The sequence below is a fragment of the Periplaneta americana genome, chromosome 10 (genome assembly GCF_040183065.1).
Source record: "Periplaneta americana isolate PAMFEO1 chromosome 10, P.americana_PAMFEO1_priV1, whole genome shotgun sequence".
NCBI lineage: Eukaryota > Metazoa > Arthropoda > Insecta > Blattodea > Blattidae > Periplaneta > Periplaneta americana.
This window is the reverse complement of record NC_091126.1, coordinates 84,241,020-84,256,288: the sequence shown is the minus strand read 5'-3', so window position 1 is coordinate 84,256,288 and position 15,269 is coordinate 84,241,020. Positions and strand designations below refer to the sequence as shown.

At 35.4% G+C, this 15,269-nt stretch overlaps 1 protein-coding gene across 2 annotated transcripts in view; it reads right to left on the bottom strand.

The window, feature by feature from the left end:
* LOC138707841 (phosphatidylinositol 3-kinase regulatory subunit alpha-like) overlaps positions 1-15,269 on the bottom strand; it is a 570,572-nt gene that overhangs the window by 26,860 nt on the left and 528,443 nt on the right. The window contains exons 4-8 of one of the 2 annotated variants that reach the window (XM_069837816.1): positions 13,578-13,773; positions 10,614-10,889; positions 5,847-5,975; positions 3,451-3,658; positions 1,627-1,836 (exon numbers count right to left, since the gene is read on the bottom strand). In XM_069837816.1, coding sequence (XP_069693917.1) covers positions 1,627-1,836; positions 3,451-3,658; positions 5,847-5,975; positions 10,614-10,889; positions 13,578-13,773 — 1,019 coding nt within the window. The remainder of the gene's footprint in view (positions 1-1,626; positions 1,837-3,450; positions 3,659-5,846; positions 5,976-10,613; positions 10,890-13,577; positions 13,774-15,269) is intronic. The other variant, XM_069837817.1, reaches the window with a different exon arrangement.

Here is a 15,269-nt window from a genome sequence, read left to right as displayed (position 1 = left end):
CCACGCATAATTAACATAGTTACAGCTCAAGTGAGGAATACAGGATTCATAAATGTCCTTGATTTCTTCATTCACTTGCAGAAACTGAACACAGTCTATTTCCATCTTTATAATGGGATTCAAAATAAGCCCTTTTCTGAGTCTCCTGTTTATGGCAACAATGTCAGTACGTCTATTACTACCATCTGACGAAAGGTAATGGGCCTCCTCATGTACTTCCTAATTGACTGTCAGAAGGTGAGTTGCAATCCTGGATCAGATTTGATGGTGACGGTTATTTCGTAACAATTATCTCTTTCGACAAAAGCCGAGAACATGACCAAGTGTCTCTGACTCTTCGCATCCTGTATGATGACAACAAGTAGAACCTGGAACTGTTCGTACTGCTCATGTGTTGCACGACAGCTTAATTGCATTATTCCATTCAGACGAAGATAACCCTCTTTTATTACTCATCCATTTATTAGCCTTAGGGCAGGGTTGCAGAACTGGGGAAGAGAGGGCTGGAAGAATGGGGAAAGAGTTTGTTCCCCTGTCCATAAGGCCGGAGTCTTCAATGACGTATCTGTGACGTTTGGCAAGTACACTGAATACATATTCTCTTCTCCCCCAACCATGTCCAGTGACGCAAGGGTTGAAGGAAAGGGATGAGTTACGTGTTCTGGCTTGTGGTGTCGGTCACAATTGTAGCACAGTTTTGCATCCCTGGCCTTAGGGTCTTTTGCAATGTAGAAACTCCTTTACCCTTCAATTGCATCCTTCGTCATTATAGAAAATTGTTCATGGTTACACTGCAATGAAGGGCAGCCCCTGATTCTGGTACATGTACCACTACCAAAATGTATAACAGACATACCATGGAATCACTGACGACCCATTTGTGGGACGCAAGATATGTGCAAGTTTGTGAGAAGATAAAAAGGAATGAACAGGATAAAAAAGAAAATTGATATTAGAGGTGAAAAATTCGCTCCAGCAACAGGGATCGAACCCGGGTCCTTGGTTCTACGCTAAGCGCTCTAGCCATTGAGCTACGCCAAAATTAAATCAACAGCACCGGATCGAATCCCTCTCCTCCAGTGTTTCCCCCTTAGTGGCCTGACTCCAAGTTCGACATGTATGTCGACATTTATATTAAGTCAACTGCCATTATACAAGGAGTGCACCCAATTGAGTGACTTGGTGGCCGGGATAATGGCAGTTAACTTAATATATATGTCAACATACATGTCGAACTTGGAGTCAGGCCACAAAGGGGAAAAACACTGGAGGAGAGGGATTCGATCCGGTGGTGTGGATTTAACTTCGGCGTAGCTCAATGGTTAGAGTGCTTGGTACATAGAATCAAGGACCCGGGTTCGATCCTCGGGCACTGGAGCGAATTTTTCTCCTCTAATATCAATTGTTACCATAACAGATATATTCTGTAGGAACAAAAATTAATTTTTACGTAAAAAAGAAACCTAAGGATTAGAGTGAGGATTACCAGGGATAAGGGATAATTCCGGGTTATATATTACATAATTATGTAGGAGCTATCGACTTTGAGTGCTTAACAAACTGAATTTATCAACTAGTAATTTAAATGATACATACAGTATTGGATTACTAAATCTCTAGACTGACCTGCTAATATCACCCCAGTACCATTCAGCATCTTGCATAGACTTGGGACACTCTCCGACATCCAATTCTGTGTCAATGTGATTGGTACTTCTCAGCCGGGGCACAAAATACGGGAGCTCCACTCCCCAGTCCACACGCAGTAACAGCAGTTGCATCACATGTACATGCACATGTTTGTTGTACATCTCCTCCCTGCAGGTGGAATCAGACCTAAATCTAATCAGTTAGGAGTGCCTGAACCAAAACTGTGAATCAGTCTAATCTTAAGTGAAATGACTGTCAATGTGAGTGTAAAGTACAGCTGTGGTAAGCTTATCCCTGTCTCTACTGCGGGAGCAGCTGAGTCAAAATAAGCAGTCAGTTGACATGGCAAAACAGTAAACTAAATGACAAGAATAAATCGTGAAGTGTGAATAATTTCAAGGAAAAATTGTTCTGGGGCCGGGTATCGATCCCGGGACCCTTCACTTAGCACGCGAACGCACTACCGACTGAGCTACTCCAGGAACCATACACGACACGGTCACAATTTTTCCTTTGTATCCACACAACTCAAGTGAGCTGACAAGACGCCAGAGCTCAACTATGAGTGCACACAACACTCTGTGTGACTTAAATTGTGGCTTTCTGTTAACGTATCACAGTAACGAATGTATTATGCAAATCTGGCTTTCTCTAAAAACATCGCTCGAAAGGAAAGATGGCTGGAGTTCATGTATCCATAAAACAGAAATTAAAATGTAATAATAGTTAAATATTATATTGGTTGTTTTATAGATGACTTATTTAATCACATTTTTAACAAATATATATACATATATTTACGTGTTAGTTTATTAGATATATCTAGTTTTCCCCATAAGTGATAGCCCATGTCATTATTCCAGAATACATCACTGGGTTAGAATCGGAGATTTGCATTAAAACTGTGCGCGATTTAATAAAAAAAAAACGAGGATAAAGTATATAAAGCATGTCAATCTACAACACGAGATCTCTACTATTCCTGTCTTTCCGCAGACGACCATCACAAGGGTTCTCTTGCCCCTTAAAACCTCGTTGTTGACAATCGAACTTAAATTAGTGAACTTCTGATTTATTACGTAGCATGCTAACATAAGACCACGGCAGAAATTACGAAATTGTAGCCTAAGTATTATTATGCTATTAATTTTATGAAAATCGTTTATGGTATGGATTATCCGATTTTTTCGATTAACCATTCAGTCTACAGCCTTCATTACCACGGATAATAAAGGTTCTACTGTATGTGATTGAGTTATTTTACTGATCACAGAATCTTGGTGAGTGCAAAGTAATTCAGTCATCTTAGAGTATATCCCAACAATGTACAGCAATTTTCAGTAGTAATATCTGAATAAGCTCAATTCAATTCTTGTGCTGTGTCAGAAGCCAGAATTTAATTTGTGACTCACTATATTTACTTCCCAATTTCTTTCTTAATCATGTTTTACCTCGCACTTTCACTCCAACTTACACTCTAATGCAGTGTAAGGGACGATATATAATTTTATTAACACTAAACAAATACACATTGCGGGCTTCCTTGCTTCCTTGGTTGTGTGGTCAGTACCACACAGGGACACCACTGAGACAAGATAGTACACTTTATTTAAAATGGGTATAAATTGAAACACATAGCAGTGTAGTTACTGGACATTTATACTGCAGCATGGAGAGATTTTTGTAACATTCAGAACACTTTTACAGCTTCGATCTCAACACAAAAGTAGTTTAATGAAGAGCATTACTGTACTGGTAATTGTGTGAAAATGTTAATCTCTAATCTGTAATCTGACTTACATAATTTTATCCCAGGGTGGTCGGAGAATAATATGACACAGAAAATGGATGATGGCGATAGGTGGCTCAGTCATTCCACGAGCATACTGCATCTGGCACATTTGGCAGAAGTGGACCATTAAAAAATGCAGAGTGGATTTGTGGTACTCAGGCAATTCTTGCACCAGACAGTAAAGGCCTCTGGCACTCTGCTCCTCGTTGTTGAAATCTGCACAAAGCAAAACAGACACATTATATTACAGTTGTGGTGAAACGACAAACATTTATATAGGATATTCAATTTCAACACACTAAATGGAAGAAAAAGGAAGAAATAATAAAATACATTGGAAGGAAGAAAGGAAGAAAGAAAGAAAGAAAGAAAGAAAGAAAGAAAGAAAGAAAGAAAGAAAGAAAGAAAGAAAGAAAGAAAGAAAAAGAAAGAAAAAGAAAGAAAAGAAAGAAAAAAAGAAAGAAAGAAGAAAGAAAGAAAGAAAGAAAGAAAGAAAGAAAGAAAGAAAGAAAGAAAGAAAGAAAGAAAGAAACTAGTCAATGTAATATGATCTTAAGAAATTATATTCTCCTCTTTGACAAGACAACAACAATAATAATATCTATAATTTGTTTATAGATAATAATAATAATAATAATAATAATAATAATAATAATAATAATAATAATAATAATAATAATAATAATAACAATAATAAGAGTAGTAGGAATTTTCTCATGTCTTACAAACCTTTCAGTGGAAGACAAAAGGTGATTTGTATTGGAAAGTAGATGAATGATCATTAGGGCTAGGATTTTAATGAAATTGCATGTTTTTTTCTAGTAAACCAGAAACATTGCTGCTTTAGTATTTATACGTTATGTGACAAACTGAGCGTCTTAAAACATATTTGTTACGACAATGTTTTATCTCTTACAACTCATAAGAGCATTTTTTGTTTTATTCGGTCATTTTTTGGGGGTATTTTCATTTAATTTTGGCCATAAATCCACAGTATTAATGTAAAATATTATTTATTTCCTTTGATATTTCCTATACATATTTTTTTCAATTAATACCCATTATTTTGTATATTATTTTAATCGTTTTTCTACACAAATATTGTCATTTTAACATAGTACACCCCACGTAATGGATCAGTCCAAGCACCCCTTCAATATAACTCCCCTATACCTGCTAGTTCCGGATAAGAGTGGCCTTGTGGTGGACTACATGGAACTACATCAGGTAAATTAATTAATTAAAGTGTACTACTTAAAAAAATTATGTAAAATAAATAAACTTGAATGTTGGTAGTAGAATTTAATTTAATTACTAGACCAAATATTAATATTCCCACTAAGCCAATTATATAAGATCAATTTTTAGGGCATTTTTGAAAGATGTTTAGTTCATAAATGCATTGTTTTTAGGACTTTTTCATTAATTATAGGTCATCAGAATCCTAGACCTAATGATTATATTATATCAAGTGTCTGGGCATTAAATAATAATAATAATAATAATAATAATAATAATAATAATAATAATAATAATAATAATCCGTCCACAACAAACCATGAAGAACCAAGGCTGATCAGCCGACTGTCCCACCTGAGGTGAACGATCATCCAACCAAAACGGCAGTAACACGTGGTCAGCACGATGATCCATTGCAGCCATTATGACTGGTTTAAGGAACCGAATACTGCTATTACAGCTCCTCAAATTCATCACTATGCTCTATGAGCACAGGTCCCATACACTGGCCAAAATTTCATGAAAAATTTCCTTCCCTGTGAGGACTCGAACCAGCACTCACTTCATAATGCGAGTCCAGGCATAATATCTTAGATCACAGCGTGAGTAAAAGTGTCTACGAATTCTGGGGGGGGGGGGCAAAAAAAAACACGCACGCACACACACACGTGATGTACAAGCATTAGGATAGTGTCGCATTATGTGTTTGATATGATGATGAGTTAGTTCTGAGGCATTTTGAAATTACAGGGAGGACGAAAAATCTCTCACTTAACAAGGATCATTTCACTTCATTCCTATGTGCAGGCAATCACTTTCCATTATCACTATCTCCAACTTCCTTATGGTAAAATGTACTGAGTGAAAGCAGAGGTAAACGTCATGTTCCTTATTAGTACACCATTTTCCTTAGCTCTGTTACATCTAGAAAATGGTTATTAGTATCCCAATTATTACATTTTTCTGGAATAATACGTGTTCATTTTCCCTTGAAAATTAAAAATGAATGTGTAATGCAATTCATATAGGTTAATATTTTTCCTCAATAAAACGTACCAGTAATAACAGTTCAGGAGATTACGTCTGATGACCTGACACCTAAAAATTTATTAATTTAAATATTTACCATAATTAATATTACACGAAAATCTACAGAGAAACTCACCAAACAAATTGGTAAATTTGGTGTACCACTGGACGGGGATGACTGAATCTGGAAGCTCAAGTAGGTACCTCTTGAGGGCACTTGCAATAGTAGAAAAATCATACACAGATAAATCCACTCGCAACACATCTGAAAGGAAGCAACCAAACATACAATCATTCAAAACCATGAAATACACAAGAAAATATTTAGATAAAGTTATTATACTGGGCAGGGAGTGCTTTAAATTAAATATATCCATACAATTCAAGAGAGAGTGTTTTGTGGCCAAAGGAGTGCAAGGTGAACTTCATAGTTGAAAGAAGGGGTAGCCTGCATAGGTTGAAAATATTGAGAACCACTGTGCTAAATTCTTACAGAAAAGGATTCTTTCACATTTTGAAATAACGGCATAATACCTAAGTACATCTTCATTTGGTTCGTTAGTTTTAGTATCTTTTTAGAAATCGTTCTGTATACATATCATATCATTCACAGAGTCAATTAAATGAGTCATCTTTATCACTTCGTTATTGTTCATCTTTCAATTCATAGAATAACTAACTGTAAGACTTTTTATTTACATACATGCATGACAACAAAAAGTATGAGAACTATCTTCTTCCCTGACTCAGATATGAACAGTTGCATATGTGGTAGTTCGCAAAATGAAAGACGTACTCTTGATCAAAATGAAATTGGCAGGCGTCTGAGAGACTAAGTTCGAATCGGGTATTTCCGTGTCCACTCGGGACAGCCAGGCTTTGTTCAAAAGATTGTATATTCTTCTAGTAGTTATAATGGGGAGCACAACTATTAATCACTAAAATCTTCCGAGAAAATAATTCGTATACGAGCTTTAAAACAGACAGATCCTTCAGAGTGTTTAAACAGTGAATATTTTAATGCAAACACTATGTAATGTATAACAGGTTCTCAAGTGGAGTACGACCATTGCTCGATACAATGCCATTCTGACTGCAATAAAACTTTTAGCGTAGTTGTTAGAGCATTAGTTAAGAGGTGTTGAGGTTACTAGTTCAAATCTTCGTCGAGTTATTAAACTTTTTTTTTTTTGTCTTTTAAATGCATCAGTGAAAATATGACAGGTTTTCGTCATTTTTTTTTATCCTTAGAATACTTTTCGCTTTATTATTTTTTTTTCGTGTTAATAGAAACTTTTGACGCTAGCTGGAAGTAACACTAAAGACGACAATTAGGGGCTTTCATATTAAAATGCTGTGTTAATTATTTTATTAATCTCTGCTGCTTTGCACTCTATTGCCTAAGGAAAATATGTTGGCTGTTAAATAATTGGCAATAATTAATTTGCAAGTTGTGCTACAGGGAATATGATTATTATACTAATCTAATCCGTGATCATCAGGGCCTAAACGTAGTAATTGTAAACAAGAAGAAAAACCGTAATTCTGATGACAAAATATATTCTGATTTCCTGGTATTATAACCACAAATTTTCACCAATTGTGTAATTATCTGTAAGTAACATGAATTAACATAAGCAAAGTTATTTGATTATATTACACTAAAAGGAGTTGTAAAAAATAAAAGCAAGGACAAAACAAAAAATTCTCTACGGAGATTCGAAGCATGCTGTGGAGGTAGCCCAAATCAGCGCCTTGTATTATGGAGTTAACTAAAGCGGCGCACAGAGGTTTACGGTAGTGAACTGCGCGCTCACCCGTAGGGACTTAGAAAATTTTCACTGCTCAAGAGACCGGCCATTTTCATTTTGACCAAGTGTACAGGGTGTAACGAAAAAAGTGGGCAAATCTTCAGTTATGGATTCCTGATATGCATAGAAGAAAAAATGATTTGTATCAATTTAGGTCTGGAAATGCGTGGTTCCTGAGTAGAGTTTACAAGTATGATCAAAGTGCACTCCAGTACCTTTGTTTGCTGGAATTATTATGATTACATCGAATTATTATGTTTATCGAAATCCGAACATGCTCCCAAATTCTTAGTAGAATTATAATTGTTCGACACCTTGCAGAATCTGCTGACGAAGCGTTCTTTCATTATCCACAGCAGTCGAATACACCAATGACTTTAAATGCTTCCACAGAAAGAAACGCAATGGGTTAAAATCTGGTGAGTGCAAAAGCCAAGCATGTTTGAATCTCGATGAGATGACGAGCTGCGGCCTGTATTCAGGCAGGAGGTCGAAATTTTGAAGAGTTCATCTAAGGAAATGTAAACAGAACTTGTCATAATAATTTCAGCAAACAAACAATACTGGAGTGCACTTTTGCTATATTTGCAAACCCTACTCAGAAGCTAAGCATTTCCGGAGCCATGTTAATATAGGTTGCAATTTTTTCTTCTATGCATTATGAAGAATCCAAAAATTTTAACTTGTATGATGACATAATATATGTAGAACATGGAGTAGGACCACAAAGGGAAAAAGATCAAAGGAGAAAGATTTGATCTGGTGCTGTGAATTGAGCCTCGGCTTAGCTCAGTGGTAGAGCACCCAGTGCGTAGAACTAGGGGTCCTGGGTTCGGTTCCCAGTGCTGGAGCGATTTTTTTCTCCGTCATTAACAGGTAAAAATAATTGAAATTATAAAAATACACTGAAGAATTTCAATCCTGCAATGTCTTTAATTATAAAGTATGGATGAAATGGATTTTTTTTTATTTTAGTGGGTTATTTTACGACGCTGTATCAACATCTAGGTTATTTAGCGTCTGAATGAGATGAAGGTGATAATGCCGGTGAAATGAGTCCGGGGTCCAGCACCGAAAGTTACCCAGCATTTGCTCGCATTGGGTTGAGGGAAAACCCCGGAAAAAGCCTCAATCAGGTGACTTGCCCCGACCGGGATTCGAACCCGGGCCACCTGGTTTCGTGGCCAGACGCGCTGACCATTACTCCACAGGTGTGGACGATGAAATGGAATTTTATCAATATTTCTATTTAATCCAACTGGATGATTTGATCCTATCTGAATTTTTGCCCATTTTTTTTTCATTACACTCTGTATATCTATAAAACTGTAAATCACATTCTGTCTATGGATAGGGTCACTAGACGTCTGGGTTTCCCAGACATGCTCTAGTTTTTGATGCATCTGGGTACGTGGAGGGGATTTCAGTAAATTACCAGAGTATAGTTTTAAATAGTGTTTTGTATTTTAAAAATTCATTCATACACTTTCGAAAGTAAATAATCAACACAAGAATAAAAATTGTAGTTTATTTTTATGGATGGCGAAGTTGATGTAGCTGAAACCCAGCGAATATAAATTGTACAGGTACACAACGATCTCTGGTGTCAAACCTCGAAGTATATACAATATATGTATTTCGTTATGTGATGGAGTGGAGAATGCAAATTGGTTTTAGTTTACTGATTTAACTCTCTCTCTCTCTCTCTCTCTCTCTCTCTCTCTCTCTCTCTCTCTCTCTCTCTTTCAAGACTGAATGATGTGAAGTGCTTTTGATGAATTCTGAAATCTGGGAAAATATGTTAAGAATGAAAAGAGTAAAAGTACTTTAAAAACAAAGGACACACTATCTCATCAGTCGTCATATTTGGATGAAATACTTCAGCAGTTCTTTGAATAGTGAAATTTACTCAGAACTACTTAAACTGGTTCAATACTTCTCTGCAATGCCAGCTCATATTTAGAATATGGAAATAATATTCTCTTTAATACACAGCCAGTGAACAAAAGAAAAGAATCATCTCTCATTTGACTCCATTAGGAACTTCATATTCGTGCAATGTAACATTCAAAATACAAACTGTAAATCTTATCATACATATTCCGAAGTGATACAGTGTTAAAAGTTGTGTAATCAAGATGTATTAAAAAATATGTTCAAAGTAATGGAAATTTGATAGACGTGATTGGAAAGTCAGAATAATACGTTAAGGATTCAATATTGATTTCAATTTACTACCATAGCTCAATTACCAATATATTATTTTCATTGCTATTACAGAATTTTTAACCATTAACTCTTAGGAGCCGTGCGTCCATTCTAGTGGCCAGCTATTATTGTGGTTATGACGTGATATAATATGTTATAAATAGTATGTTATACGTTGATATTCTTTAATTTCATATAACATTAAGAACATTGCACTTGATTAAAACAATAATTTTTTGGTAATGTTTTTTTTCTTTCTTAAAAAAAGGAGCAAAATCATTTCAACTGCAGTCAACTGAAGCTCCGTCAGCTTCCATGCGTACCATTACATCGATTGTTTTACATTGACCCTCCCCATCCTTCACCACAGGCTCAATTGACTGCAGTAACCAAACGTGAACCTACAATCTTAGGCATAATATGCTGGCCGAACATATGCTGTGCGCCTTAAAATGCTCGGCTAACGAACCCAACACGAATTTACGATTATGCAGGTATACGAACCCCTGGGTAAGAGTTAGACATTTGCGTGCAATAGTGGCATAAGTCTTCCGGCTTCTAAGGGTTAAAATTGTTGTATTATTGTATATGAACAATGTTGAAAGTTTGAAAATAAAATTTTTTTATATCGTATGATATATATATTTTTTAAACCTTAGTGTCTTAGTGTGTCCTAGATTTTAGCTCTGTCCCAGAAATTTCATCTGGTACCGGTAACCCTAGTATATGAAGCAAGTCATGATTGCGTAATTTACTGATTTTTTACACAACTGCTGTCAGTGAACACCAATATTCTACACTGTATCTTGTATTAACAAAGAACACAAAACGTGGTGACACAATTAACAGTTTTGGAAAAACTGATGAAAGTGATGACATCCAACCTGTTCTCAGTTTCATCTGCAGATCTTCAAGCTGTTCACTTGGAGGCGTCGACACATAGAGACCATACAAATCCAATGTATGATCCCTTCGAGCACGTGACTCCAGCTCGCGGACACATCTCAAAACGACCTCTGGTGCTCGATTCTCACTTGAAGTAATTTGTGAACATAGCCCAAGACCAAAACTTGTTGTTAACAGTTGGTAAGGGGGTTGATCAACAGTGGGAGAAATGGAGCATTGCAGAGATGATTTCATCTCTGTGCTTTGACCGCATTCTACAAGAGAAAAAAATATTATTGTTACAGAAATCAATTGCAGGTGAGGTGGACATAGATTAATACACCAGCCAGGTCTTAATTACAATTTATTTTACAAATTATTTACTGTTTATCCTGGGCTCTCCTTTCTAGTTCTTGACCTAACATTAAATAGGAAAGCACATTGGAATTCACTGGCTGGAGGTTTAGGGATTTATAATACTTAAAATAGACATGCAAGAAAGACTGTTAAAACATGGAAAAGGCATAATAGGCACGCAATAATGGCAATTAAAAATATGAAAAAGCACTGCAACATTACCACAAGGTACATATTTAGATTTTCTGATTTTTTTTTTCTCTTTTACGGAGGAGAGACCCGAAAGTTTGCATCTAAACCTGAGGCTTATTGTGCTTACCATTCCTGTTCTGTGAACGATACTTGTAGCCGAACAGCTACACTGTTGTACAAGTACAGCATGCCACATCGCACTGTGAACTTCACCCAGGCTATGGGTATGGAGGATGATGATATGTGAATTAATGATGGCGAAATGAGTCCGAGGTCCAACGTCGAAAGTTAATCAGAAATTCTTCAACTGTTTGAGGGAAAGCTCCGGAAAAAAACCCAATCAGGAATTGAACCCAGGCCCGCTAACCATTACTCCACAGCAGTGGACTTTTCTGATCTTAAATTCTGCCTTCTATCAGATAGAACAATTTTCATCACAGAAAAACTCGTTCCACATCAACTGATGTAACTGGAGCTTGTTTGAAGCAAGCAAGTGTAGATGAATTTCTGTCTACCATAACTGTAATCTTTCATTATTTGGCAGATTTATTTTATTTCCTGTAAGTCAGTATTTTAGAGAAAATAGTATGCACTTTTCACTAATGGAATTTGGGCAGATGGGAGAAAATTTTGAGCATATTGATAATTCCTTTTAAAATAACAAAATGAGTTCTATAAAAGTGTTACAATTCTGGGATAATCGACATTAAACTCGGACATAAGAAGGGTAAATAGGAGGTAACAAAATAATGATTGTTAAAATAACTTAAATTAGCAAACAAATTAACTTTTAATTTATTTTAAAAGTAAAAAATAGGCACTTATTCTTAAAATAGGCAGCTAGAGCTTAAATAGACAAAATAAAAATTGGTACTATCACTCCTAAATATCTCGAAAAGCATTTAAATATTTATAATTTTGACATATGCCAACCCAGTAATAAAAGATATTTTGTCAAACACCTGGGCTCTAATGATAAGTCTCTATGTAAGGTAACACAGTGACGATGTATACTAAACATCCATGCTCTATGTAGGATTTAAACTGTGCATTGTTTCTAAGTAATAGTTACAGTTCTTTAGGTACATACTGTCAAGTGGGGTAACATTGGCCCATTAAGGATAACTTTGGCCCAACACAGATTACATTAATTATTTGAATTGTTATATCTCTCACAAAATACTGATAGGAGCCGCCATCTACACAGTACAGTTGAAACTACTAAGATATACTACATTTTGTGGGAAATATAAAAATTCTCTATTGGGTCAAAGTTACCCTTAATGGTCAATGTTATCTCCATTGATGGTATAATATATTTACGTAAATGCGTTCCTTTCTTTGTTATAATTTCTCGTTCACACATAATTTGAAGAAAAATAAGTTAAAAAAGTAATCTATAAGCACATTTAAAAATTTCGCATGCGTGTTTTTGAATTAAAAATAACAAAAATGGTCCTAAAACTATAACTGTAATAATAGGAAGATTCATTTGTACTTCTTAGGAGAAAGACATGTCCCTTTCAGGATATACCACTAAATATACCAGTAACATAAATGTGGTTTATGCACGATAGTCCCACCACACTTTTCCTGTCATGTTACAGATAATCTGAATGAATAACACACTCAGCAATTGATTGGACATCATGATACCACAGTCTAGTATATACAGTCACGAAGCTCAATACGTAGTAAATATGCATCCATAGATAGTTGCTAACCACTAGGATCGCTACTATCGCCTCATTACAGACAATGCGAAATAGTACCGGGACAGTCTATTGTTCCTAGCACCCTCACAACTCAAGCTTCGTGACTGTATATACTAGACTGTGATGATACAATAGGCCTACTTAGGTCATCAAGATCATTAGAGCTCAGTTCACTAGACTACCTGTGAGATCATCGTTTACAGAAAGAAATCTGTAGACAACTAAGAAAACTTTTGTAATGTGCAGAGAACGTATGTCAGATGAGTGCCTTGATGCAAATGAATAAATTGCCATTATGTCTTGTGTGCATTGTGCTCAGGCACGTATGGAGAAGGGAGGGAGTATTCGCTATAAATGCTAAACACTTTTACATTAGTACTTTGAAATAAAGCCATTAATTTAAAAATATTCATGGACATTATTCTGGCATGGAAGCACAACTCAATGTTAACAGCGACATTTGTTGTTTTTATGTTTCTATCGGGAAACACTCACATACACGAAGTTTTAAACATACTTAACGACACACACTGAATATATTAAATATATTACTGTATGTAGTGAGAAATTTTTGGGTTTTAAGAAGCAAATTTTGCTGGAAATATACTCCATGCATATCAGTCCAATTATTAATTATTTGCACGATAATATTCCTGCTGGAGTTTCAAAAATGTAAAAATTAATACTAGGAAAACATACCCTGACAATGGAAATGTTGTTTCAAAACTGTCCTCCTATATTTGTTGCATTTCTCACAACGTTCCAGTATGGCGAAATTGTGTTCACAATTACCAGAGTCAGTCCGATCTGAATTGGTTACGTGAGACAAATGGCCTAGCTCGTCCACACACATGAGGATGGTGATCTGTTGGAACTCGTCAATTATACCAATGTCCTGAAAGAGACGTGAAGCAACAGATCAACATGGCTAGCAAGTACATCCATAAGTGAGAATATTAGTAATAACATGTTATACTAGTGTGAAAATGATAATAATAATAATGTGCACACAATGAAGAGGTCTGAACTAGAAGAAGGTTTTCTTTTGGAAAGAGGAAGGATTTTAGCGCAGAGACTACAACGTGTTCATAATATGTGTGTCCGTGTTCATAATATGTGCGTCTGTTTCGTCTGCAATATTAACCGGGCTAATCATGTAACACCATCCCTCGAAATGTTGTCCTGGCTCCGTCTAGAAGATCGTAAGAAAATCCACTGTCTTTCCTTCCTCTTTCACATATTGCATTTCTCCACTCCTGTCTATCTTGCGTCTCGTTTTCAAAATTTATCCACCCACCATAACCTAGACACACGATCACAACACTCCTCAATATTATCCATTCCCTCCCACCGAACATTCTCATATTCATCTTCTTTCACTGTGGCTATTTCTCGGCTTTGGAATTCCCAACCGAGTAATGTCAGGGACTGTCAGAAATCAAACCAATTTAAGAACAGACTAACGAAATATTTGTCTAACAATTCTTGTTAACAATAATAGCTGTTTCAGGTTTCTCAATGTTTAATGGTTATATATATATATATATATATATATATATATCACAGAATAAATATTTAAATTATCTCATAATTATTATTATTATTATTATTATTATTATTATTATTATTATTATTATTATTATTATTATTATTATTTCTTACCAATGTTTATTATTGTCTCACTAACATTATTTAACCAACTTTAATTATTTACTTTCATGTTGTTTTATGGTCTAGATATTAATGTAATAACTATGTAAGCAATTGTATTCAATAAGAATTAGAGTCTGGCTGGGTAGAAGAGAAGGCCTACTGGCCTTAGCTCTGCCAGATTAAATAAATAAATTATTGTTATTATTTAACCTTTCTGCTACCCAGGTTTTTTATAACTTACTACTACTACCACCAAGAGGGTTAATGCAAGTACCTCGTCAAAATCACATACCAATCATTTTAAGCATTTGGAATATTCAATAATTTATGTATTACTGAGGCTGGACCTATAGAAAATTTAAAAGAAACTTCCTATATTTAAAAATAGAGGAAGATTCAAAAGTTCCCATCCATTGTGTTGAAAATGTGTACCAAAACTGATTAATTTTTTTAATATGTTATTGGTGACACTGTCAGGTAACATATACATTAAACTTGCCTCTCTTCCTTTTCAAGGCTAACTCCTCAATGCTATACAGTTTTGACAGGGTGGAAAACACAGCTACAACCTATGAATGTCATAGTACCTATTGTAATGTACTGTAAATTGAAGATCATTTCAGTTCATTGCTGAAATTTGATTGTTCGAATGCCAGCTATACAAGTATGAACGTCTACAAAAAGTTGAAAATCATATTAGTTCACTGTCGAAATTCAAATGTTCGAGCAAAATTTTTA